Source organism: Seriola dumerili, unplaced genomic scaffold, assembly GCF_002260705.1.
Source record: "Seriola dumerili isolate Sdu_G_001 unplaced genomic scaffold, Sdu_1.0 BDQW01000110.1, whole genome shotgun sequence".
In the NCBI taxonomy this organism is placed as follows: Eukaryota; Metazoa; Chordata; class Actinopteri; order Carangiformes; family Carangidae; genus Seriola; species Seriola dumerili.
In genome coordinates, this window is record NW_019174365.1 from 6215820 (window position 1) to 6242860 (window position 27041).

Consider the following 27041-nt stretch of genomic DNA (forward strand, 5'->3'; position numbering starts at 1 on the left):
TCAAAATCTCATGAGTACTCACCCTCATGAGTACATTAGAAGCATCAGTTTTACCCATGCATACACCGCTGTGGTACATCCTAAATTGTGACATTTCCGGTAAGTTCTTCCGGTATTGAGCACATGAAAACAGTGTACATTGAGTGAGACCTCGGGGATGATGGAGTGATTTGAGGATTAAGTGTTTTATTCACAGGTTGTGAGTAAAAAGGTAACTTCAAAAATAACTTATATCTAAATCTAAACTAATTTGTTTGCTTTGGTCGTTTCTTATAGAGGCTTGTTGTCATGTTAGCCTCTAACTAACTAGGAGCTAACGTTAAGTCTGGCTATAGCTGGCTTCTTGTAGGGCATCAATTCAGTCTCAGATTTTTATCTAGTTTACATCTTACCTGTATGTATCAACAACAAACCGACAGGTAAATTGTTCCAGCTACCCTTTCTGTAGATATCGAAAACGGTTGGATTAGATTTTTTTTCTGTACACCATACAGGAACAGCTAAACTAGACATCAGAGGTCGAATACCAGTCTTGTGGAATAACACTACAACGCTACATCAGCTGAATGTACCAGGCTATATATTATAGCGGATATTTCCTGCAATAGCATGTAGATAATCAAAATTAGTACTACTATATTATTCATTGACTTTGACGTGTCCTACAAGTAAAAGTGATCTTTTAATTACCATAGGTAACTTCAAGCAGACTGTACTGCACACGTATTCCTATGGTTATATGTTAAATTGTATTGTAGTGTCCAGTAAAAGCTTTCAGAATATACAGTATAGACAGTAGAGTGGACCATCTATATATAGTCTTTTTTTTTTTATATAGTTTCTCTATTTCTTGTGCATATGGTTCATGTTGGATTGATTTTCTCTTATTTCTTTTTTTTTCAATATGTGGACAGTTGTAGGATTTGATGGGTGGGTTGTCTTATGGAAAAATAAAACCAAACCAGACCGACATGCTGTGTTCATTTTTTCTCTGCAGGGTCAACATGACTTCATCCTGTGCACTGCTGTGTCTGAGATGTAGAAGTTTTCTTTGCTCTAAGACGGGGGCTACTACCTGGCAGTATACCACTCAAGTTCGCCATTGCACAACAGTTACAAGTGTGGCCACCAAAATCCCAAATGGATTCTCATTTTTCAGGGGGAATCACAGAACAAATCAGGCAAGACAGAGGTGGAAACAACAGATGCTCTCTTACAGTGACTTAACAGCCAGACATCTGGCAACTGAGGCAAAGGAAGACAAATTCACAGAAGAATTGTCAAGAACTGATGTTGTAGCATACAAGAGCCCCCTGCTGCCAATCAGAGATGCTGTGCCATTGAAAGAAAGTCAGATGCCATTAGGTACATATTGGTTTGCTGTTGCTGACCATAGAAGCATATTCACTGAGCATCAGCATTTATATTTAGATTTCAGCTTTTTTTTCTCATGGGTGTTCAGTCTTTATTTTTTTTTAATTCATCAGATCTTGATGCTGCTGCTGAATTTTCTGCATTAGAGGAGATCAGTGATGAAGAGGCTGTCAGTATATCTGTTCCTGTAGCCATACCTCCAGCCTCCACCTCTCTTGGAGACTACGTTGACAAGTCTGAGACACTCAGCAAGCTGGTACAACTAGGTAATGAAATTGTAGATCAACTGTTGAGAATATTTTAATCATTTTTATTTAAACTGTTAGGAAGCACATTTAGAACTATAATGGTTAATGCAATGGTCTTCAAATTGTCCGTGCCACCAGATCTATTTTTTTCTGATCATTCAACCTCTTTCTGTGTTTGCAGGAGTGAATCTCTGGAAGCTTGAACAAAGGCCCAATGTGGGCTCCATGCTGCTGAAGCTCGACTTCAACAAAGACGTGGCCCCAAGGCTGCTGTTCCTCAAAGAGATCGGGGTGGAGGACTCTCGCTTTGGCTATATCATCACACACAACCCCTTCATTCTCACTGAGAGTTTGGAAAACCTGCAGACCAGGTGACGTGAAGGGATCCCAGAAACAGAAACATTTCGACGTCTTTATATTCAACAAATTATTTTATTCTAAATTAAATCTGTCTGATGAGATAAAACACACAAAACTATATAACTGTGTAATCTGTATATTGCAGTAGTGGCAGATCAGGATCTGCTATGAGACTCTCTTAGTAACATTGTCTTTTTTGTTGTTTTTGAAGGGTGAACTATCTCAAGTCAAAGAAGTTCAGCTCTGAGACTGTTGCATCCATGGTTTCCAGAGCTCCGTATCTGCTAAACTTCAGTGTGAAGAGGCTGGACAACAGATTGGGTTTTTATCAGCAGCACCTCAACCTCAGTGCTTCTAATGTAAGCTTTCTACCAGTATTATCAGTGTGTTGGATGTTTTTTCTACACAAAAAGAAATGGTGAGTTTGTTGATAGAAAGAAGTATGCCAAATTATAGCTGGTTTTGTTTCTCTTTCTAGACTCGGAACATTGTAGCTCGTTTACCCAGATTACTGTGCAGCAGTTTGGAGCCTGTTAAAGAAAATCTGAAGGTACTGAAATGATAAAATACATCATTATCCATTATACATTGCATGATTCGCATCCATTGTTTGAGTTACCCCCTGAGATACTGTCTTTTAATATTTTGATTATTTTTGTGTGTATGTGTCTGTGTGCAAATGTGATCCACTTAGGTATGTGAAATAGAGTTTGGCTTTAAGGAAAATGAGATCCAACACATAGTTATTGCCATTCCAAAAGTGCTGACTGCCAACAAAAGGAAGTTAACCCAAATATTTGACTTCGTCCACAACACCATGAAGTTGCCCCACCACCTGATCACCAAGTTCCCACAGGTACATTGAACTGCTGGTTGTCGGCAATTTTACCAGTTTAGGATCAGTTTGGATTCATTTTATTTGTGTTCTATCTATATTTAGAATTATACCTTGAGTATTTTTCCTCCCATAGGTTCTGAATACCAAGTACTTGCGTGTTAAAGAGCGCCACCTGTTCCTTGAGTACCTCGGAAAAGCTCAGTATGACCCCGCCCTGCCCAACTACATCTCCCTGGATCGCCTGGTGTCCTTGCCAGATGAGACTTTTTGCACAGATCTGGCTTTGGCCACATTGGAAGATTTTTATTTGTTCCAAAAGACACTTTGATTCTTCCTTAGGAGACATAAAAGTGGACTTCAGAGAAGTGGTTCAACATGCATAATAAATACCATAATGTCAGATACATGCAGACATCAATGTCTTTAAACATACAGTATGTTTGAAATAAAAAGTTTGCTTTGTAAATGTGATGTTAAATAAATGTACACAGTGTATATCAGCTCTTCTGCCTGAAGTACTGTTCTTATTTACTATGACTGTTTATCTGAAGAGACCAAAAATATGATTAAGGTTCTATAAAACATTTGCTTGTGTATAAAATTATCATCAATCACGCTGCCTGTAATGAGAATAGATTTTACTTATTAATGTGAAAAAGGATCAGATCTCACTTGTTCTGTGGTGGAATGCAACTATTACTTTCAATTTACATGAGCATTTCCATGCCATGTGCTACTTAATACTGCTCCACTACATGTCAAAGTGAAATGTGAAATCTTTTACTCACATCCAGACCATGATGGACCAGATCCAGTTCAAGAATCACTACTCCCAGACTTATCAAATCTGGAGTTGAGTTTCTCATTGATCCGTGGCTCAGTATTTCAAATTATGTTTTCCTCAACTTTCACTTTAGCTCACTTCACAGCGACGTCTTTTTCTTTTTGATGAACTTAACTGTGATTGCTCAACCCTCATGAAATCATAGTCCTGGTCAGAGATAGTTGTTTTTTCTGCATAGTGTATTTTATCTTGCTCTTTGACTTAATTGATTTGTCAGAGAGATTTCGATAACATTACTATGCTTAATAGATTCCTATAACACATTTCTAATTAATATTAAAGCATTTTTTTAATATATGGTCTATGATAAACACGTAATGTCACATTGCGCAATGGCAATGACCTCAATAATCTTTACCCATGATGCACCACGGCCGTTCTTAGTGGTAAAGATGGCGTCGAGGGCACCAGGTAAATGAACAGCGCTCTTTTTTTATATTTCCAGTTTTAAATGAACTCTTTAAAGATGGTGTTATACCGGTATGGTGTGAACCTTGTTATACTGTGCCACATAATATCACGTTATGTTGATTTTGCCCGGATGAATATGGCTTTTGGCGCATTTGACTTGTGTGTGTCCTTTAGTGTCCCCGTGCTAACTGATGCTAAGGGTGTCTGTCAGCTAGCATTAGCTTAGAGTTAACCGCTTGTGCTAATCACAGTGAAATAAACAGTATTTAGCTATGTTGGAACCACACACTCGCTATCTTGTCTATTTTGGTGAAGAGATGTTAACCAAGCAGCTGTTGTCGCGTTCAGCTCGTGTTTGTGTTATGCTGTATCATCTATACTCTGTTGTCTTCTAATGTTAGCTCCTAATCGTTAGAGCCAGTGTTCTGTCATTTCATCTGTCATTCTAATGCAATTGAAAATATTAGCTGTATGAGCTCAAATGGCGAGGTCATATACTGTTTGTCAACCAATATGTAATGTCCTAATCAGATAATGTGACTGAAAGTCACAGGTGACTGTCTGTTTCATAATGTAACCTTACACAGTTTGAGGTACTGATTCACCTGAGGTTCTGTGCATAACAGATTTTCAGGTTCTAGTCTAAATTTTCAGGTAGCCTACTATATACTTTTGGGGAAGAAGTTTTCACATCATTTACTTCAATACAAGTAGCAATTCAATAATGTAAAAAATACTGTACTACAAGTAAAAGTCTTGCTTTTGAAATCACACTTAAATAAAAGCACTAAATTATGCTGAACAAAATGTACTGCAAGTATTAGAAATAGAAGCATTACCTCTGCAGAAAATATGCCTTGATTGGCATAATATTATCTATTAGATTGTTAATAATGATGCATCAGTGTGTAAGTATGTCACTTTAGTAGCTGCTTGAGATAGAGCCAGTAGAGCTACTTAAGTATAGTACTTTAGTAAATGTACGTAGTTGCTTAAATGTGAGTCATCTGTAAGGTGAATGGACAGATAAAATACACTTGACCTCCAGTAGTAGTAATACCGTACCATTGTTGGTGCCATACTCCTTCCTCCTCATATCTGTGGCTTACATTGACATTGTCTTGTCCCTTAAATCAGGTTGTGCTGTCTCACTGATTCTGTCTGTGTGTGTGTGTGTCTTTGTTATGTTCACAGCAGCGACTGGCAGGCTACTGCTTGGATTCCGCAAATGGTATTACAACTTGTGTGGCTTCAACAAGCTTGGTAAGGCCAAAGAACAGTATTGTTCAAAACGTAGAATTTACAGCCAAACGAGTCCACTTGTTTTGAGGCTACTCCATTACAAGACTAAATATAAAAACAAAGTCGTCTTGGATGAGCATGGGCTATTGCATTACTGATTTTCCATCTAGCATCTTCATCATCGCATGTTTCCTGTGTCAGGTTTAATGCGCGATGACACAATCTATGAGGATTCAGATGTGAAAGAAGCCCTGAGGAGGCTTCCAGAGAACCTGTACAACGACAGGATGTTCAGGATCAAGAGAGCCCTGGATCTGTCCATGAAGCAGCAGATCCTCCCTAAAGACCAGTGGACAAAATATGAAGAGGTAGGTGGAACAAATTTTAAATAATTTTTTGTTCAGGGTGGAGGTGAGAAAAGGAACAATAAAATTGAATTGTCATAATGTCTCCCCCTCTAAACTCACCAAAAATGTTCCCTTTAGGATGCCAGCTACCTGTCACCATATCTGAATGAGGTGGTCCGTGAGAGGAAAGAAAAAGAGGAGTGGACGAAGAAATAGACGGTCTCTATTCAAAGCTGTTAATCCTAGTCTTCAGTCGGTGCATGGTTGTCCCCCGTGTAATATTTAAAATGAAATGTAACCTATATAAGACACTGCTCATTAAAGAAATGTACATTTTGGAAGATTTGCAAGTGTCACTTTTTATGTAATTTATGACAGGCTTTTTAAAGATTTGATTTATTGGTATGACAGACAATCATGTGTTAAAATGGGATCTGCCCCATGTTGCAAATGTGTGATCTTTACCTTTACAAATCCAAGTATATACAATATTTAAACCTGAATATAGACATAAAAACATGTACAATAGATACAGGTAACAAAATATCTGAGTATCTACCATAATCACTGCAGAGCTACATCTATTTGCACTGCACAGCTGTTGAGATGCTATGTTGTCAGGAAAGGAATTCTTGCGTGAAGCTTTAGTCAAACAAATCCAGCTCACTAGATTTATTTTCACAGATGACAGTTTGCTAGCAACCTGTACTAGCACTATAACTAAATTAAATCTGACGGTTTTCTGCCAGTCCATTCAATTGATCCCTCTACAGGCAACCTCGTTAATTATCGGGCTGAGCCTGGGATCTCCTGTTGTTCACGTCAGTTATGGTACCTATAAAGTTCCCAAGTACACTGTTGAAAGACTTCAACATAGTTACTCCCAGCTCATTGCTGGTTTCATTAATGTCTGGATCATAGGCGCCTGTGAGTGGGGTGCAGACCTCCACACTCCCCCTACCAGCTCCTTCCAGGATGCCCATCAGCTGGCCCCTGACCTGTTGAAACAAATCCCCGTTGTATCGCAGTAGGACTGAATCATCAAGAGGATAAGTAACATCCTCAGAGTAACACTCACGGGGAACTGGTACCTCTATGTACCTTAACTTAGGAAAACCTGCAGATAACATGGAGAATAACCTTCGCAGGGCTGCAGAAGTCAGAGGATTTCCCAGGAATTTGAGCTCCTCCAGCTCCTGACAGCATGTCAGAGCATTAGTGAAGGCATCCATGTTCTCGTCCTCGATGTTACATTCTTCAAGGGCCAGGCTGGCCAATGTGGCTGAGCAGCGGCCGAGCAGTTTGTGGAAAGAGGTGGAGAAAGAGCCAAAGATGTCATGTCCGCTGATGTCCAGGCGGACCAGGGCCTCACTGTGGAGGCTGTTGGCCAGGTATGTCATGTCCACACGGTTCAGGCAGCAGTTGGCCAACTCCAAGCACTGCAGGGGAGTGTTGAGAGGACTGAGTAAAGGAAAGGGGTAAAAGGAAATTAGTCGCATGAAATAAAAGGTCTGTGGTACTAGAAATAACTGGGCCATAAAAAAATCTGATAAGCTTTCTGACAAATCCCCAAACTTCTGTGTTTATGCTTTTATTTTACAAAATTTTGCTAAAAGTAAAATTGTTTAAACTATATGCCAGACCGTTATCAACAGCTCTAGTGTTTGGGGTCCTGCTCAACTGTGAAGTATGTCTGACCTGCAGCTGTAGCCAGGTGCACCTGTCTGTCCTCACACGTGCATCATGTCAGTAATTTTAACAGCAACATACTGGTTAAAGGTGATTATTATGGGCTTTATTAAGTCTCTTCATACTACAATGTGCATGTAAGATGGACCTTCAGAGCCATCCATCACCTCATTCACATGAATTTGCAGACAAACAAAGACACCTTGTTCTTTTTTTTTTTAATCTATCCATCTGTCTATTTACTCACCTCAGGAGTCTGCGTAGGTGTCCAGTAAGAGTGGAGAATCCCACATAGAGCTCAGTCAGGCTGCTCAGCTGTGCCAACAGGTTGCCGATGGTGGCCAGCAGATCATCATCATCAAAACCCAACCTCCTAATATCCAACGCCCCGGCCGGCAGGGTCAGAGACTGTAACTTAGGGAATTCCACCCTGGACAGCAGAACCTCCAGGTGTGTGGCCTCCAGGGGAACATTGTGGACCACCTCTAGTTTTGTGATGGACTCGGGCTCTGCTAGTCGAAGAACATAGAAGAGCTGCTTAAGAGCGAGGGAATCACCCCGAAAACCAACAAAACGAAGTTTGAGGGGGCAGTAGCGGAGGAGGAGGAAGGCCTGAGCCACTAGCTCATAGTTGCGGCCTGTGACAAAGCCGTTCAGACGGACATCAATGGATGTGTCAAAGGCAGATTGGGACACATCGTTGGCTTGCATGGCCACCATGGTCTCATAGCACATTTGGGTCAGGAGCTGGGTTCTTGCCCACCGACCCAGGGTGGACCGGCAGGGGCAGTCCTGGTACTCGATGTCTTTCAGGGAAGTGAGGTCCACCACATGAAGGCACTTGGCATAAGTTCTTGGAGGAGACAGCACATAATCCTTCACAAAATGAGAAAATCGTGATAAAATACTTTGAAGTGATTACCTGGTCCACAATCATTGTAAGCCAATAACAAGTCACACAAACATGTTTGTGCCAACTGATTGAGAGTTTAAACTTACAGAGCAAAAAGATTAAAGAACATGGCAAAAAATGCATGGGTAATGTGAGTATGACATGATGACATGTGATCTCATGTCATACTCAAGAACACATAGGTACCTTTAACCCCTTCACAATTGCCTCCAGACAAAGTCGGCAGGTGCGTGAGGTGAGGTCCAACTGACAGTCGACTGTCTTTCCCAGGAGCCTTTGTAGGTTGACTTCGGGAAGAGGCCATGCTTGGATCAGAGCGCGCAGTAAGTCAGCCTGTTCATGGAGGTAGCAGGCCTTGAAGAGAACTGGGTAGAGATTGAAAGATACACAGTTGAGGTTCTCCAGAGCAGTTGGACCAGTCTGAATGAAACCCTCAGCAGCGAGGAATCGCAGAGACTTCATGTTTCCTGGTTTTTCTCGCCGCTTGTACCAACAGATCTAAATTTCTTGGTAGGAGCTGCTATCAAACAGCTCTGCGTGTCAGTGTTTTGCCTCCTCTTTTTGCTGCGTTGTTGATATCCTCTGTTTCTGTCTGTCTGTCTGTCTGGGTGTTGTGTGTTTGTCTGGGACGGGGCTTGCTGTGGTGAGGCAGGAATGAGGCTCGAGGGTCTCGTGGTAGGTAAGAGGGTTGAGGTTATTTATAGAAACAGCTGTCTCACGTCCTTCGTTGGGGCATGGTATCTATTTGCAACTTTTGCCAGACAGATAAGTAGGAAGAGCATTTGAATGCTGCTGGAAAACCTGTCGCTATTCACAACACCTCTTTGTAAGGCCTACACTTCACACAAGAGCTGGAACAAAAATGAATGTTTTGAGAGCAGAAATAGAACAGCAATACAGGAATACTTACATACAAAGAGGACTGAGGACTGAGGTATCATGTTTGTTTTGTTTTGAAGTGCTCCAATTTACTTGTTGATAGATACATTTTTTCTCAAATCTGCTTTATAAAAAATAGCTTTAACCATCCTCAAAATGCAACATGTCATGTATTTGCAATGCATCATGGTCTACTGAGGCTTCTGTCAGTGGAGACATGGGTATCTGCATCTTTCATGACAGATTCCTCTTGATATAAACATTGGTGCAGATGTGGAGTCTTAAAGAAACTCTGAAATATATCGCTATGACAGAGCGTATCTCAGTGTGACATTATAATGTATGCATTGTGTCATGCATTGTGATATGGAAAAATATCATTACAAACAACATATTAGGCCCAGACATGCAGAAACACACTGCAAACTCTTTCTGTTCAAGGGAAGTGCATCTCCCCTGAATCTATTGCTTGTGTTGAGTAAATACTGTCGCCAACAAGAAGAGAAAACAAATAATGGTAGTATGAACATTTGATGTCAGAATAAACAGACTAAACACCTTTAATTTGCACATTATGTTAGCATCTTCAAACAGGAAAGACATACTGTATGTTGTTAATATGTAATACTGGGTATAGAGTTCACAATACAGGCATTATATAACACTACACAGTGCCCTTTTAAATTGTATAGCTTAAGTGGTAATCTACCTGAGAGGAAACAGTCGATCTAAAGCGCTATAAAAGTGTCATGTCATACAGGCAACAATGAACTGACCTTCCACGATGTCTATCTTACAGGACTTTGTTTGCATTAGATAACAGTGTCTGAGCCTGATTCCACCACACATTCAAGGACCTGCTGAGTAGCATTTTGTGACTGCACCATCTCCTCTCACCTGAGCTTGAACCCAGTTTCATACAGTATGTGTTTGAAATGCATTTATGAAGGGTGGTAGTGGTGATGGTGATGATGATGGTGCTCATGGTGGTGATGGTGCTCATGTCTTTGAGCTAGAGGGGCCCCACAGGAGGGATGAAGTTTATTTGGTATCTCCCTGCCCCCCCCTGTCGGGCCCTGGGAGCCAGGGTGTCTAAGGGATGCGGGGACATCTTGTATCCTGGAGCGGAGCCTCTTGCTGTGGGAACGTTGGAGGACACTATGTGCTGCAGGGTGTGACTGGGTAGGATGGCCATGCAACCTGCAGTACTTTCCCTCTCCTCTGCTCCTGTCCTTCCCCATTGACATGGGCTTACTTCTCAGGGAATGAAGGATAGAGAGACTTCTGGGAGACTCAGGGGAGATGCAGCTCTCTCTTCCCACCACTGTGTGGTGCTGAAGAGCAGAGTGAGCTTGGTGTGTGTGCTCCTGGCAGGGTGACTCTAGAAACAAAGAGGCAAAAAACACTTTCAGGTGTTTCCCAATGGGACAATCCACCAGTTCATGAAGTGAGATATTTACAAAGCATAACAATAAAGGAGGAGTGCCTATACCTGTATTGTCAAATTTTGAGGTGTAGTTTTCAATGCCAGCTAGATCCAGGTAGTGGTTTCTGCGCTCTATGTTTTCATCCACACAATAGACTTTCCTTACTGGGCTTCCTTCCTCCTGAGACACCCTCTGCTCCTTCTCTCTGGCTGTTTTCAATGAGAGAGGGACAAAATCATCATATAATGACTTGTAGTCCTGGTGTCTTAGTCCAACCATTTTGAACCAGGTAACAGTCTTGGCATAGTGACACTTTGGATCCTCAGTGATCCCCCCAAGAATGATACTCATGGCTCCTAGAGCCATAATAAAAATGCAAATTTACCCATTTGTGAGGTCTTGTCTGGGTAAGCTGAGGGAGTTACGGCTAGCTTGATCTTCAGGGGTGTGTTATCACCACAAGGTTGCTTGACTGATGCCTCCAGAACCTCATACATGGACTGTATCAGACTGGACATATCCTACAGAACACACACACACACTGTGTACAGAGGGACTTTAAATTTGAATTAGTGTGACAACAAATAAAAAAGCAAGCTACCTCCTTTGTGACCTTGCCACTGTTGTCAAAATTGTACAGTGTGAAGACCCACTCCTGCTGAGAATCCTCCTCAAGCACCAATTCACACTGTGTGTCCTGTATATGCACATATTGTCAGAATAACAAGCTTAGTGCTTCTGCGATTGACATTTAGAGGAATAGTTCAACATCTCACTAATTCACAGTAATTCTCAAACACACACACACACACACACACAAGTTACAATTATCAGTACGATAAATATGCAGACACACTATCACAGCCATCTTGTTTCACCCACAATCCGATAGTCAGAAGCATGAAGATAAACACTCACACCAGCATGGCTTTTCTTCTTCTTTGTCCGTTTATTGACCTGGAAGTGGATGCTTTTGTCCCTGTCCAGTGTCTTCTTTGGTGGCAAAACCACTAAACATCACAGAACCGGACTGTGAATAACAATAATCAGCACACACCAACGTCTGAGGCTAGCTACACTTTTGTGTTAACATGCTGTGCCTTTGTAAATAATTAATTCCCTGTTATAAGCTCTGTTTTCAATGAATGTTTGGCAGCAGAGAGGAAACTAAAAGCTAACTGAAAGCTGTACATCCAAAGGTCCAAACTTTCCCACACAAATATAAAACAGATGTGTTTAATTTCACAATTTCTTTTTGCCCTTGGGAAAGCAATCGGGTATGACATGTCAAAGCGTATGCATCAAACCTGGTAATGCGCTTAATCGAAGAATTAAGGTCTCATAGCACATAGAAAGTGAACCATGTCAGTGTGATGCGTGTAATTCTGTACTCACCCTTGAGGTTGCAGTTATGGTCGGATTTGTTTTCCCTCCATTCCACATACAAGTTCTGTGAGAAAAGATTGAGACAGATTGTAAATCAACACAGAACACACGTGTTAACAGAGGCAGAGGGAAAGAGGAGTAGAGGAAGCAATTAAGTGATTTTCATGTCCCACCAGTGCTGGGATGGATCTCCAGATGTGAGCAAAAGCGGAACAATCCATGAACATCTGTGGTTTTTATGTAAGTCTTTCTAGGAGGCTGTAATGGACACCACTTCAGTAATAATCAACATCAACTCTGACTATATAATATCAGACTCCATAATATCTGATGAAGCAGCGATACGCATCTTTCTGAATTACGCACATTAAAACACAGAAAAAAGTAAAAGAGAAAGAGAAGCTGTTGATGTCGTGACCTTTCCTTCCTCATCACATGTGACTCGTGCCAGAACTTGCATATGCCCTGTTACATAGAACAGATCATTAAAAAAAATTTCTATAACATCTGATTACATATTGTATCTGCTTTTTGCAGAGCAGGAGAGGACTGAAGCCGCCAACAAGACATTTCTTATCCAATACATCACAAACAACACTCCGATGTTCGGGCAGATGCAGATGCAGATGCAGATGAGCAACAAAAGAAATGATATGATGACTGCACACCCTCACACCCACATACACGTTCACACACACACACACACACACACACACACACACACACACACAACACACACACAACACGAGCAATCACTCTCCACACCCTCCTCTCTCTCTCTCTCTCTCTCTCCGCCTGCCACGCTCGGCCTGCTGTGAAGCTTTGATCCTGGGTTTGATTTCCAGTGGAATAAGGTGGGAGGTGGAGGAGTAATGATGCAGGTAACAGAAAGGTGTGCAGCTGGTAGAATCCTGCAGTCTTCTCTTTTGTACACCCTCATTACACAACCATCCATTTATGCCATCCCATCCTGGCATCACAAAGTTGAAAGTGCTGGTAGAATGGCGGCTGCCTGTGTCACAGCAAGACTGCGTGACAGCCTTCCTGAAAAGAGGTTTCACTGTGAGGGAGGGTGGAGATGCAACATGGAGAGATGAGGCTCTGATTACTTCAGCACTGGGCTTCATATCTTAATATCATTAAGCTGCATGAACTTTTTGGTTTTTTGTGTGCATCAAAACCAAGTCACACGCCATGCAAAAGGTCTAACAGCATGTAATAACTAACAGGTCCTCATTTTCAAAATAGATGTAGGGGCCTAATTATTATATGGTGAATTATGAATCAGCACTAAAGAGAAACCGTTTATAATAAGAGTGTAAAACATATGCTTAATTAATGTGTAACTAATGCAATGAATGAATGTAGGATGTATTATTTCCTGTTGTCTGTTCTCGCCAATAAGAAATGATCAAGTCAGTATGAGTTTATGTGATTAGTTAAAGCTTATGAAGTTAGTTAATGATCGTTAACTCACTGTACTTCATACATTAATGTATTATATTAGATAGAAAAGGGCAGAACGGCACTTATTCTCATAGAAATATCTAACTTTTTATATCAAACTGGTTCATAATTGTGGCATGCAAGGTGGATTTTAGCTGCCAAAATAAAAAAGAATCACATAGGCTACACTTTGACCTCTTAGTTATCACAGAACACATTGGTATTAAATTTCACTGAAGGGTGGATTTGCTCTCTAAACAAAAGAGCTTAGTGTCTAGAAGTCAAAGCAACCACTCCTAGTTGTTAGTTCTGATAGAGAATATGAAGCTGACATGTGAGGAGATTAACACACTCCTCATCAGTGTTACAATACTAACTTTGTGTTACACACACACACTCACACACGCATACGCCCCTTTCAGTCCAGAGATCATAGCAAAGCAAACCGGTTTGTGCTGCTTCAGAAACTGAGGTTGGTGACACCTGGTCCTGAGTCACTAGTAATTGAGAGTCAGGTATGTAAACAATCAGTTAATGTGAGTCTGTGTCTTCAGTTTTTTCCCACTGTGCAATTTTTTTTTTCTCACTAGTTATCTTCAACAATACACAATGACGTCTATAAATGGTATTGTATACATTTTGCATCGTTGCATCAAAGTTTTAAGATTGCTTTTACTTTGCAAAATGTACTTTATTTATTTATTTTACCATTTTTACTGCAAAACTCTGCGAGGAAAATACTTTAAATATAAAAAGGCCAAGACTTTATTCTATAGGATGCAAAAAGAGAGTTCATGTAACACCAAAAGCTGACAGAAAACAGTATGTGTGTCATGTGCCACTGTATGTGTCATACAATGAGATGTCTTTGCCGTTTACAGTTTACAGCAGTGGTGTCATGGAGTGTCAAACTGTATTAGCCTGGAAAATCTAATCGCAGGAAGCACCCTACAATTAACAAGCCCAGAACCCCCCCACCACAAAGCTTTAAACAACTTGGCAGAGTTGACGTCTTTTTCCCAACTGTACGACTTTCCAGACGTTTCATATAGCATGGTACAAATATATATCCTCCGCCTCCAACACTTAATGAAACTCAAAACAACAATACTGGTGATAGCTCACATCAAAATCTTAAAACTTCAGCAGCTGTGCTAGAAGATGAAACATCCTAAAGAAAAGTGAACTTGGCATGTTGGCTGTTTATCGTATTATACATGAGATGGACTTATAAGTGAATTTGCTGTTTCCTACAAGCAACCCTGTGATCATTGGAACCACATAAAAAACGTCTGTGATTTACTTTCACAACAAAATCTTATTACACAGATTAAATCAGCGTGTTGATAGTTATTAGTAGAGTGTGTGACTGTCACCAGCTTTTACAGGCTTTCATGTATAAAACAAAATAAGGGGCACATCCACTCTGGATTATAACACTATTTCTCAGTATCCTAGCCCCAAACGTGACTGCTTCATTAACGCTAACAGTCTACATGTGATGCCATTTATGCAATCAAACACCCACCCCTCAACACCCCTTCCCACATCTTTTTCCCCCACTGCCTCACATTCTGTCTGGCTGGTGAAGGAAAGCAGTACCAGATGTGGAGATTTTTTTTTTTTTTTCATAGCAGTTCTGTATAAAGACCTTGCTGTTTGGAGGGGGGGGTGGCTGCGCTGCACTTCACAGACTTGGACGTCTCTTTATAGAGATGGAGGAGGAAGGGCGGAAGAATAAATATACGACTACCTCCAAACACCTTTTATGTCTCTTGGATGTGATGTGAGCAAATAGTGTTTGTCCCCAGAACTGGCTTCACTGCGATGAAGCTGCTGGCACTGCAATAAACCAGTATGACGAGGCTGCTAATGTTTGTGTTTTTGCTTGCTGCTTGTTTTTCTGCAGTATAGGAACAGACCTCTGTGGGTTTAATGTACAGCTCTTATGTGGATGTTCTCATTTGCTTTTATATACAATCAATCTATGGTCAAGTCATTTTTATTTTATTTTAGTACAGCCAAAATGTACATGTTGATTGATTCAGATGGGGAAAACACATCTAAAATAGATGATGATGAATGATGTCGATAAATTAACTGAATTATGTGTCAAATATCTTAATTCTGGCTGTGATTATCATGTGGCCAGTCCACTGCATTGTAAAACTGATTTTTTTTATGGCTGGGAAAATACCTGAGGTGGATTTCCTTATTACCTGCATCTGTATATGTCTTAGTTCGATCATATATAGGCTATTATTAAATTATATCAGCAAAATAAGCATAAATTATGAAAAATTAAATAAAATTTCTACCTCTGTCAGTTTGCCCTTGTGAATGCGAATCCGCTCCAATTCCCCCTGACAAGTCACCACACTGGAAGCCGGACTACCACCTGCAAAACATAAGAGTAAGTATGTTAACACATGTACAGGCGCTGTATGAAGTGAGTATACCACACAGTTGAATCTGACTGTCTTACCTTCAGGGTTTTGTCTGCGTTTCAAAGCTGTCCAAATGAAGAGAGAGAAGTGAATGCGATGAGTGATAATAAGCTACAGTGATTCATTTAAAAACAGGCTGATTTCATGTGATGTCTCACCAAGTTTGGACTGGAATTTGCCCATACTCCTGCCTTTTCTTTTTGATCAAGAAAAGTTCATAATGTCCAGCCCGTGAGGAAAAAATAAATCTGACGTTAGTGAAACATCCATTTCCCTGCTGGAGCACCGGGAGACTTTCTGTCGCACTCAGGGAATTTCACCGACGAGGTGAAGCTCGGTACTTTGGCTGGGAATGTTTATCCAAGAGTGTAGAGGCAGAGCGAGAGGCTTCACTCCGGCGGACTTCCTCCTTCGGTTATACTCGGTGAGGCAGAATACACAACTATGTATTGTTTCTTGGTGGTTCTCTTGTTGTGACACAAGACTTAACAATACATTTGTGAAATAGCTTATATGTAGACTTTAGATTATGTTTACTGTAAAGCTTATTTCTTTGCAATACACTTTTATTGCATTAATATTGTCATTATCACATAATTATCAAAACATGTAGGACTCATGTTTGCATTTTCTTATTATATTGTTTAGTATTATATTAGTACCATCATGTGTATAGCTTATCTTTTTTTTTTCTCTCGTGACTGTGCTACTCTATGTGCCCCATTGGGTATTTGACAGGGACAAATTAAGTATTTTGAAGTGAAAAAGTACTAAACTAAAACTAGAAACTAAAGCACACAATAAGTACATTTACACTCAGCAACAGCAACTCCAACTGAATAAATATATATTTTTAAACAATCACAGACAAAAAGAAGAGTAGAAACAAGATTTTTTTGTTTATTACTAATTGCAAAAGTAATATTCCAATGCTGCAACTGTGTAAACAACTTTTTTGAAATGTGGTTACATGGTGGTTTCTTCCGTGTCAAATCACAGCTTTTCTTCATCAATCTGTCATAATGGCTGTAGTTAACAACCATTTTTGTTCTTATTATATTACATAAATATACAAATATCTGTTTAAAAGCAACAGAGGAAGTCCATATCAGAGTCCTGTTAACTGCTGCCACCTGCAGACTCTTTGATAGTGAGGGCTGGTGTAGGTCCTATGTGGGTCCAGATGTAGCCTTTTTCTGGTCGGATGGGGATGGTGGGGAACGGAGAGCTCCGTGATTTGAAATATTCAGAGGGGGCGTGGCACACAAACTCCAGGTACTCCATCTTTCTCGGCAGATCCTCCTCTGGACCTGGAACAAAAAAAAAAACAGACCGTTTCTAAAACAAGTCAAACAAAAGGTATATATTAAAAAAAGCACAAAGTTCTTATTTCTTATTGCTCACCAACAATGTATGTCCCAGGATCAAAGTGGTCCTTTGGGCTGGCCTGAGTGGGGATTAACCAGGTCAGTGCTGCACTCTTTTCACAGTACTGGTCCTGAACAAAGCCTCGAATCTGAGCGTAGTAAGACTTCCCGTCCTCCTCATCTGTTACTTTGATCACATCTCCTGTCTGGTAGTAAACACCCTGTAGGTATGAAATAGAGAGACTGGGGATGACTACAGTCCGGTTCAGTGCATCGGTGCAGTAATTAAAGTGGCAATTTGATGAAGAAATACTAATAGTCACCATGATCCTTTCTGATATTGAACTGAAACCTAAGATTATTTTTGCTTGGTAAAAATAAATACCATACCTTATAAAATACGGATTCTGACGTGATGATTGTGGCAACAGATTCAGGTGCTTTGATTGGCTGAGTAAAGAAACCACACACAGCAGTCAAATTAATAAACTCACAGTCCAGAATAACACAAGAATTAACTAAATTGACCAATCAAATCCATTGCTAGCTTACGTTTTTGAGTTTAAATATGTGTCTTCTTCCCTTTCCCTTTGTGGACACTTTCTTCTCAGATGCAGGAGCCTTGTACTTGGTACTTCTCAGCCGTGCAGACCTCCTGTGGATCTCCTGCTTGGACTAAAGACAAGTACAACATGCATTAGCTGCAGTTCTGAGTTATTTGATTAACTTGTTGTATCCTTGAATCTACTTTGACTTTGTTAAATACATACAAACACAGACCGTGGTCTTCCTAAGATGGACAACATATGAATTAAAGAACACTTCCCCAACTAACCTGCTTGCCCCCGCCATTGCTGGGCTGTGCGCTGGAGGACATGGAGGGTCCAGATGCTCCACCACTGCTGCTCTTCCCTGTGCAGTTGTTACACAGGATTTCTCCCTGGTTTCCTTTCTTCCACATGGACGAAGAGTTTGTCTTGCAAACGGCACAGCATGGCTTCAAACCCAACGGCATCGTTAGTGGTCAAAAAACGACGCCAGGGCACGAAGAAATGAGTTCAGTGTTCAACAATGAGAAGAAGCTGCCCAGTCGGTTCCTGCTAACTGTTTATCATCAATATCAGACTGATGCGAATCCAGAAAATGACACCAGCAGAAACACAGACGTGTCCTTTTTTCTGCAACAGACACACTTAAGACAGCTAGCTACGACATGAGACTACTTACGATTTACTTACGAACAGCATTAAATTGCAAGCTAGATTGTTTATTTGTGTGACCAAATCACCGCCATTGCTAAGCGCCACTGTTTCTTCTTCTTCGCCAGCCTCTGTCATCGGCTCTTCTTCGGCGGTTGGTTTTTGGGCACAAACTTAAGTTAAGCGCCACCACTGGACCGGCGGACACCGTAACCAACCTTTACTTTTTAGAAATGGTGAATATGGTTAGAAACAAAAGTTTGGCATATGGCAATTTTTTCTAGAGATGTCTAGTTATATTAATATTATTAATATTAATAATTAATAATATCTGTTTTTAGTTGTTTTGAATGACTTTTTCAATTTTAAGTATATAAAATCATTCTCTAGCGCTCAGGCAATAGGTCTGACTGTGCAAGACTAATAAAATCCAAAATCCATAATTAGATCTCTGTCTTACTTTTTTATTTAAAAAAAAATGGATGTTTTGTTTTGGAATACATATCACCTTCTTGACAAAGTGAATTATTTGAAATAAAGCTTAGTTTTTGTAGTGGTCCTGCTATTACAGCAGATTAATGTTTATATTGTACCAAAAGCTGTTGTACAATAGGCACTGTATATGCTCAATACATATATCAATATAGCACAATCCAATACAACAGGAACCTCAAACAAAAAATATTAAACCTTTGTGGCCACGTATATCCATCCATGACAGTAACAGCACTAATAGTGGTTTTCAGATGAAGTTTCAGATGAAGCGTCTCCGGTCCAGCAGGTGGCAGTAATCCAAATCAACAGCTCTTTAAATGCAAAAGAAGAATAAATGCATCAGTGTTCAAAACAATAGTTGAAGTTCCGCCTGTCTGGCGCCGTGTCCTCATGAAGATGTCTCAAAGTAATCCCGACAAAGACGACCACACGTCTAGCAATAAAAAGACAATCTCCCTCCCGATATCCAGAGTGAGGCTCATCATGAAGAGCTCCCCGGATGTCTCCAGCATCAACCAGGACGCTCTTTTCCTCACCACCAAGGCGACAGTAAGCTGCAGTTTGATGCTAAATGCTCGGTTTACTGAGCTGTGCTAATTCATCAGCGCCTCCACCTGCTGCTGCTGCTAACGGGTTAGCACCGCTAGCGTGTCGGGAAAACTGTAAACGCAGCTGCTCCAGGTTTTTCTTTGACCTCAAGTACTCACTTAGTGTGAATTTCTCTTCTGCTGACACGTGTTGTTGTTGTTGTTGTTGAAGGAGCTGTTTGTCCAGCACCTGGCTCTCGCCTCATTCAACAACGGATCCGGGAAGGAAACCAACACCTTGTCTTACAGTGACCTGGCTAACACCGCGGAGGAGACAGAGACCTTCCACTTTCTAACAGGTGAGACCCAGCCGCAGTCTGACAGACCTATAGGGACTACCTGAAGCATGCAGTGTACTGGCCCTTTACCACTGAAACAATAGTGTAACCTGGGACTTTTGTGAGTTTAGGTAAGTGATGGTCTTTGGTTATAGCAAACAGCCATTTGCCAGTTGATTAGCTACACTTAGCTAAAACCAATGTAGCCTCAACAGCCTGCTGTTGATTACACCAACAGGTCTTTATAATATTCTGGCCAAATGATTCATGTCAGTGGGTAGACTAAATATTACAAACACTTCTCAGTGTAATTCAGTATAATTCAACAGCCCCACAAACTGTCTTCTAAAATAACCATAACGTTCATTCAGCACCTCTGTGAAACAGTTTCAACACAAACTGAACATTACAACCTTCATGGAGGGAGGATTTACTACTATTATTTATTAAATTATTACTGCATTGGGTGTAGCTAGGAGTACCAAATGAGTGTAAGTCTAGCTAACTGCATAATATATTTTGTTTTTTCATGCCACGATGTGCATCATTTGATTTGATTTTAAATGATTTTGCCTAAATGATATACATTATCTTAATTTGTCCAAAAGTAGACATTCTTTTGTGGTTATTATTATTGTTAACAGTTTCTTAATTGATTTTCCAGGAGATATTGTAACATAAAATTACTGCAATGGATTGTAAGGTGTAGATTGATCTCAGCTCGAAAAGTATGAATAAAATTACGTAATGTAAGGAGCTTTTTTTTTTTTGCTGAATTTGACTCTATTCACAATCATGACATGTACTAGAAACAAAAAATAGTGGATAAAACAAATTGGTGCATTTGAAGTAAAATATAAAGTTAAAACTTAAATGTTGCGTATTCATGCAGCAGCTTTTGAAACAGTTCCGGTGTCATTGTATGTTGATTGGCCTGTCATAATCTAAAACATTGCTGTTGCCACCCAAGTGTTCCTGGAGCTCAGATTTAATATCACTTCCTGAGCAGGGACTAAAATAGCTTTCAAGATCTATCTCTGCAACGAGACGTCGTCGTCATCGTCGTCATCATCATCATCATCATCATCATCATCATTATCATCATGGCTTGATCATTTCTGACAGCTGTAATGGGCCAAATGTCTGTGCTCTTTCCCAAAAACAGGGATGTCATTGTGTGTCTGCACTAAGAGGACAAGTAGTGAATGCTGTAATGAGTTGAATTCAGTGTAATATTCTCTTTTTAACTGACAGATATCCTGCCTAAGAAGATCTTGGCTCGAGATTACCTCAAGTCTTTGGAGCAAATGCAAGAAGAGGACGCTGACTTTTAGAGAGGACACCGGCTGCATTTCACGTCGGGACAGATCAAGTGTACACGTTCTGCCATTCTTTGAAAATAAAGTGAGTGGCAGAAGAGACACCCTGAACTTTCTCAGTGCTTTTAAATACACCGACAGAGTTCAGTTGTAGGGCTTGTGGAAAAAGTTAATGGGCGTGGAATTGGAAGTAATACCACACAGAGCTAATGTGAAATCAAGTGAAGGCTCACAGATCAAGTTTAAACACACACAGGTTCAGAGGGAACTAGAAGTTGTACCGTATATATCTATGATAAATAATTGGTGCCAGCAAGCTAAATTTGTATTAATGGCCTAAACAAAGCAGCCTTAGATGAATCGTAATGCAATCACCCCTTAAGTTTTCTTCAGAATTGATTACCTCTACAAAGACAATATTTTTGTGTAGGCAAAAGTACTGTTGTTGCTCATAAATGATGCACTTGAACATTTTTACGATTTCAGAGTGATTTACTAAACTATCTTTTAAGGTTTTTCTGGTCGCAATGTCTTTATAAATGGAGCTAGTTTTTGCATGCATAACCATTAGGAGGAATGAATTGGTTTTCCTTAACAGCTTGCAGGCTCCCTTCATGTAAAAGACCAAGAATTCATTCCACACAGCTGGAACACAGATGTTGTAGCTCCTGACTTATTATTGCCTTTAAAATATGATTGGGTGAACACTCTATTTTACAGACGCTGTGAAGCATTGATTTCCAAGTGACGTTAGGGATTCTAAGTTATACTTGATGCTGTATTTTTTTTTTTTTTAAAAGATATTGTCATGTTTGAGTTGTGAGTAGATGATCATAAATACTTGAAAGTTGTTTGAACCAATCGAAAGTACAAATACCTCTGTTTTCCAGTTTAACTACAAAGCAGCCGAACATGCTGTGTCTCTTCCAAATGAAAATTCACACTCCACCTAACAGAAGTGAATATTTGAAGTGTATATAACAGCTGACCACCTTTCAAGGCATCTTCCTCATATATTTGCGAATTTGCTGTTTAGATTTGATATTAAAATAAAGCAAGTTAAACAAGTCATTTATTCTATTACAAGTGTCTTGCTGTTTTACTAGAGGCTATTAATGTGACCATGAAATCTCCACATGGAACATGTTTGCAAACTGTCAATATAAAACTAGATTTAACTGCTACATGTTCATCAAAGCTCCCGGATAATGTGAAGTTCATCTGCAAATTCCAGGTCACACGTTTTACTTGTGTAGGTACGTTAATGACATAATGTGTATATCAAGTGTGTTTTTCGTCATACTAGAGACTTACATAATCCTGAGCATGCATGCATTTGCTACACTGTTGTACAATACATGAATATATAAATACAGTTCACATAAGGGACGTGAAAGGCTCCATGGTGTAGTCACTGTTGGATGAGTTTGTTGAGTCGAAGCTGTATGTTAAGCAGAGTCTTCTCTAAAGTAGAAAACTGCTCCTCCAGATGGTTTGCCATGTCCTCTCTGACATCGATGGTGTCTCTTGTGTTGGCAAGACGCTCCTTCATGCTGAAAGGGAAGACAACCACAGGCAAAATGTCTTAGACTTTTTGACACATTTACACACACTGCTTTGCCTAAGATTGAGAATGAATTCACTCTCTCTGATCTAATGGATAGAAAGCACTGCTGAATTGAATGTTGAGCCTCGTCTCAGCCAGATGTCCTGACGGACGACTGTTGGAAAACACTGGAAATGACTCAGCTTCTCGTCTGGACGGTGTTTCCACTCTGTCTTCTTTGGCATTCAATCAGCGTTGTGTTTGAGCCAAACAAGTAACACTGATCCAGGGGACGTGATTACCTCACTAATAATAATTTAGGATTAGCCCAGCAGTTGGTCTTGGATCAGTATTTACTGGAAATTTTAATTGCTTCTGTACAGTGAGGCCTGAAGCTGTGTCTGTGACTGATCGCTGCAGAACATGGTTTTAAAATGTGTGTGTAAATATGAATACACGACAGATATTATACAACATATTCACATTACAATCACTTCCTCAGTCACTATACTACAGTTGAAAACACTGTTTGTGGCGCTCTCTGGAGCAGTCTCAGGGATCATGTAACTGCCAAACATCGAACATATTCGGCTATAGCATCATGTCTATTTGTTGCAGTCTGGGTGTGGGTAAAATGCTGCATTGCAGAGCTACTGTCTGCCTTTGTCTCTTATTCTGTGGCTGTAATAACTGTTTACTTTGCAGATGTTTATAAGAAAGAAATACAGAGTGGCATATTTGCCATAGATATGTTATCTTGCTATATTGATAGGGAAACTATTAGACTTCTATGTCATGGGTAGGGTCCATAGGTTGTTTTTTATAAAATAAAATATAAGATTTAACCTCTTCCCACTAGTAATTAAAGTACAGTCTCTTGGGTTATTCAAACCACAGACCTGATAGGTAAATGGTCCATGGATTTTTAAAATGTCTTACCGTGTAAAGACCCCCTGCTCCTTCCCTTCTTTCCTCTTCTCCTCCAGTGACACAAACACCTTCTCCATGGTCTGCATAGTATCTACCACACTCAGGTGGTCTGAGCGGATCCCCTGGACCTCCTCTCTGGCTTGGTGGTCATAGGAGATCCCTCCCTCCTCCACCCCGCTGGAGGTGGACACAGCCTGCAGGGCGGCCCTGTTCTGTAGAACAAGCAGACGGGACTCGGCAAACTCCTCAGGTCCGGCTATGTTTTCCCAGCAGATTGCAGAGGACGGTGGTAACCAGAAGCGCTGGGTGCAGTTAACCGGTTTTCCTGGGGTCTCCGTTATGAAGGGGCTGTCGGCAGGGAAGCTGTTGAGCAGATGCAGAAGAGATGATCCAGACCCCCACTCCCAGTCCTCAAGGTCTGGTTCCCCTGGCTCTTGTGCAGGGGGAAAGGTAGGGAGGGGAGCTGCTGGTCCTGCACTGTCTGCTGGGAAGCAGACCTCCAACAGGAGGCAGCAGGACAGGCAGAGCACAGCTCTGCTCACTGCCCCCTGGAGCATCTCGACACTGGCTGAAACATCAAATATTAAGCTTGATTAGACTTGCAGATTTATAGTGGAACACACACAGTGGCTGGAAAAGACACTCATTGGCAACATGACAGACATTATCCACTGGGCAGTTTTTCCAACGTGGTCTTTTCCTGCAACAAAGCTGTTGTTTTATTCACACAACAGGTCTCTCTCCTCATACCAAAAGAAAACAGATGTCATCCTATGCTTTGAAGTAAAATAGTCAAGTTATGTAAGTAAGTCAAAATATATGCAGAACCCCATGCAGTTTCTGGACAGGCTAGACCGTGGGCTTCAAAGAGGGATGGAGATGTTAATGGGCAAGGAAATTTTAACTGGTTATTTATAAATAAACAATAACAGTCAGACTTTTAACTGGAATGAAACTGAGTCAGTACAGGAAAAATGTGATTTTTACCTTCAAAATAAAAGTATAAATTATGTTACGTTTAATAAAAAAAACTAAACAGGTAATTGTAGTGCATACTTCTCGAACAAGAACATTATTTTTTTTCTGTACAGAGATTTATACGTTCACAAAAGACTGCAGAATAAATTTTATTTTATTTTTCATTTTGTTACCGGAAGTTTTACTTTCATTTTGGCAAGAACAATGAGTTTAGAAAATAACGAGGCAGAACATTTAATCCACAATTTCTAATCCCCGCGACAACTATGCCCAAATAAAAACATAATTTTCCTAAAGATGCTACTGTAGGTTCACGTGTGTCTGATGTCCATAAATGAGTTTACCTTGCAAAGAAACGCCAGCGACGATCCAGTCTGTGAGTCCTGCGACGCTCCTCTGGTGCCTGAAGTCGTCGGAAAAAATGAGTCGTTGAGTGCAGCCTGTTACATGCGATCTGAATCACCATTTACTGGCCCGGTAACACCAGAGCCAGGAGCAAAGATTTTCCCCCAGAGTCTATGGAGGAAATGAGGAAAATTTAGTTTGATTGCTGGAGAGAGACGGTGTCTGCAGGTATTTTTTGTAACCTATGCCTTCTTAATATGTGGATATAGGCTAAGTTTCTATGCTGGATAGCGCTTAAGGTTTTTTTTATGTTTCAATTTGCAGCTTTTTGGTTCCCCTGTAAGACTATGAGTGAAGACTGTGTGAATGGAGTGGTTGGAGGTGTGATGGTCCTGGAATTTATGAGCCATTTTACAATGTCCTAAACGGGACCAACAGGCCTGAATTTGGCCCAATTTTTAAACTAAATATCTTCTAAACATCCTGCAGTCATACCTGTGCACTGAAAAAGAACAGATTTATGCATAAACACCAAGTTATCTCTCTGTTTATAGAAACGGGGAAGTACAAGTACATGGTCTGTCCAAAGGCTGAGGAACTTGTTTAAATCACATCACTGGTATTTATCTAGCAAGTCTTTTGAATGGCCTGAGGATTAATTCATACAGCCTGTGGTTTACACCCTGACATAAGCAATAAGGAATGGAAGACATATTTTGGCATAAACAAGTGAGGGTGTTGTAATTTAAGGGGAGGAAAGGACATGAGGCAAACAACGCCAAGCTTCAAACATGAAGATAATCTCAGGATGAATTTTAAGCAGGTTTCCTAGAAGAAGGGTGGAACTCTAAAATGTTTTATCAGATATCTACAGCCCCGTTCACACAACTGCTGGTGGCAACCAGATGTTGTTTTCAAGTCCTGGTAATGATTTTCAAACCATTTTAGGAACAAAGGGTGAACAGTTTTATTCAGATGAGGATGTTGGAGTCATGTTTTGACTCAGTTGTGAAATATATAGTTGAGGAAGAGCCAGAAAAACACATATGTATTCAGTAAAAAGAAAGGCAGAGAAATTGACAGTAAAGTGACAGTATGGAGAAACAGAATCACAGTATTTAGTAGATAAAGGCCACATTTGTTATCAAGTTCATATAAAAGAATGAGTACAACAGAAAAAGCAGCTTCCTGAAGAACAGGCAACATGGCTGCAATCCTAAGAATCAAGCACAACCAGTCAACTTTATATCACCACTGCTCATCTCTCAGCACCACATGAGGACAAAGTGGATAAAATGCTAAGTTTCAGCTCTACGTACATATCAGATGAAACATGGAGGAACTGTAGATCTATTTAGTCCCTCATTTTCAGGGAAGGTGACTGACTGGTTCAAGAACATTCAGCTGTTTGGTCATGCTTGTCTGAAAGGCTGCAGCCCCCACTGAGGACACTGAAGTCACGTCATTGGTATTTTGCTTTTTCCATGTGTGTAAATTTGGTGTTGTTTAGCAATATTGGGAGTCTTTACATTTGACAATTGAAAACTAACACATGGGTATTTTATAAACTATTCCCTGTATTTTTAGATTCATGACGTTAACTTTTCATTACGTTAAAATTAGACAAGTTTTCGGTCAATAAATGAATAGATAAATAAAGACTTCTGCATCTCTCCCTCTGAGTTTCATCCCTGGCAGTACAGAGATAGCTTCACAGCAGCGTTTAGACCTTCGTGTTGGGAAACAAAGTTTACAGAAAGCATAACTGCAAAACGTAATAAGGTCAGTTTTTCATTAAAGGCAAGAAAGACTTCTGAGGGTGTTTCCAAACTTCTGACTACAGCCTTGCTTGTCGGTTTGATTCAGATCAATCAGCTCTGATACAGTGGCTGAATCTGAGCAGATTAAATGTTCAAAGTTCAAAGCCAGTCACTTCAGTTCAAACTAAATACAACTTTATTTATGTCTGTGTATGCAGCAGCTGGTCACCCAGATCAATATATATATATATATATATATATATATATATACATCACTTTTAATCACAAACCTCAAATAAAGTATCATCTAAAAGATAAACAAGGTAAAGAGGTCACACTAAAGTATAAAAACATAAAAAAGTACAGTCATTGTTTGATTTCAATCC

General features: G+C 40.2%; 7 protein-coding genes across 9 annotated transcripts; 3 read left to right on the top strand and 4 right to left on the bottom strand.

Annotated features, from left to right (window-relative positions):
- The first annotated feature begins 115 nt into the window (after nucleotides 1-115).
- Nucleotides 116-3307, top strand: mterf3 (mitochondrial transcription termination factor 3). Its single transcript, XM_022747480.1, has 8 exons — nucleotides 116-211; nucleotides 998-1365; nucleotides 1488-1640; nucleotides 1804-1993; nucleotides 2194-2341; nucleotides 2461-2532; nucleotides 2677-2838; nucleotides 2954-3307. Exons 2-8 carry the CDS (start codon nucleotides 1005-1007, stop codon nucleotides 3146-3148), a joined length of 1281 nt encoding a protein of 426 aa, XP_022603201.1. The 5' UTR covers nucleotides 116-211; nucleotides 998-1004; the 3' UTR covers nucleotides 3149-3307.
- A 726-nt stretch (nucleotides 3308-4033) lies between these two features.
- Nucleotides 4034-6009, top strand: LOC111223538 (cytochrome b-c1 complex subunit 7). Its single transcript, XM_022747727.1, has 4 exons — nucleotides 4034-4075; nucleotides 5270-5338; nucleotides 5519-5685; nucleotides 5803-6009. The coding sequence occupies exons 1-4, from the start codon at nucleotides 4057-4059 to the stop codon at nucleotides 5878-5880; spliced, it is 333 nt and encodes a 110-aa protein (XP_022603448.1). The 5' UTR covers nucleotides 4034-4056; the 3' UTR covers nucleotides 5881-6009.
- Nucleotides 6010-6018: 9 nt separating this feature from the next.
- Nucleotides 6019-8882, bottom strand: lrrc14b (leucine rich repeat containing 14B). Its single transcript, XM_022747726.1, has 3 exons — nucleotides 8453-8882; nucleotides 7601-8229; nucleotides 6019-7125 (listed from the first exon to the last, which is right to left on the bottom strand). Exons 1-3 carry the CDS (start codon nucleotides 8726-8728, stop codon nucleotides 6447-6449), a joined length of 1584 nt encoding a protein of 527 aa, XP_022603447.1. The 5' UTR covers nucleotides 8729-8882; the 3' UTR covers nucleotides 6019-6446.
- An 827-nt stretch (nucleotides 8883-9709) lies between these two features.
- On the bottom strand, nucleotides 9710-16183 carry LOC111223413 (protein naked cuticle homolog 2-like). Its single transcript, XM_022747541.1, has 9 exons — nucleotides 16010-16183; nucleotides 15890-15916; nucleotides 15723-15802; nucleotides 11968-12022; nucleotides 11491-11582; nucleotides 11174-11269; nucleotides 10958-11093; nucleotides 10638-10781; nucleotides 9710-10526 (listed from the first exon to the last, which is right to left on the bottom strand). The coding sequence occupies exons 1-9, from the start codon at nucleotides 16032-16034 to the stop codon at nucleotides 10087-10089; spliced, it is 1095 nt and encodes a 364-aa protein (XP_022603262.1). The 5' UTR covers nucleotides 16035-16183; the 3' UTR covers nucleotides 9710-10086.
- Nucleotides 16184-16776: 593 nt separating this feature from the next.
- On the bottom strand, nucleotides 16777-18534 carry gatad1 (GATA zinc finger domain containing 1). Its single transcript, XM_022747531.1, has 5 exons — nucleotides 18054-18534; nucleotides 17771-17893; nucleotides 17609-17668; nucleotides 17256-17439; nucleotides 16777-17161 (listed from the first exon to the last, which is right to left on the bottom strand). The coding sequence occupies exons 1-5, from the start codon at nucleotides 18231-18233 to the stop codon at nucleotides 16971-16973; spliced, it is 738 nt and encodes a 245-aa protein (XP_022603252.1). The 5' UTR covers nucleotides 18234-18534; the 3' UTR covers nucleotides 16777-16970.
- A 716-nt stretch (nucleotides 18535-19250) lies between these two features.
- On the top strand, nucleotides 19251-22167 carry chrac1 (chromatin accessibility complex 1). The gene is made up of 3 exons (XM_022747708.1): nucleotides 19251-19461; nucleotides 19672-19798; nucleotides 21032-22167. Exons 1-3 carry the CDS (start codon nucleotides 19303-19305, stop codon nucleotides 21109-21111), a joined length of 366 nt encoding a protein of 121 aa, XP_022603429.1. The 5' UTR covers nucleotides 19251-19302; the 3' UTR covers nucleotides 21112-22167.
- LOC111223520 lies at nucleotides 21893-25638 on the bottom strand. Of its 3 annotated transcripts, none has more exons than XM_022747705.1 (4): nucleotides 25391-25638; nucleotides 24895-25066; nucleotides 23582-24140; nucleotides 21893-22649 (listed from the first exon to the last, which is right to left on the bottom strand). In XM_022747705.1, the coding sequence occupies exons 3-4, from the start codon at nucleotides 24127-24129 to the stop codon at nucleotides 22508-22510; spliced, it is 690 nt and encodes a 229-aa protein (XP_022603426.1). In that variant the 5' UTR covers nucleotides 24130-24140; nucleotides 24895-25066; nucleotides 25391-25638; the 3' UTR covers nucleotides 21893-22507. The 3 variants fall into 3 exon arrangements, with proteins under 3 accessions (XP_022603426.1, XP_022603428.1, XP_022603427.1); XM_022747707.1 differs by having other exon boundaries at nucleotides 25470-25483; XM_022747706.1 differs by lacking the exon at nucleotides 25391-25638 and having other exon boundaries at nucleotides 24895-25256.
- Between the last annotated feature and the right edge of the window lie 1403 nt (nucleotides 25639-27041).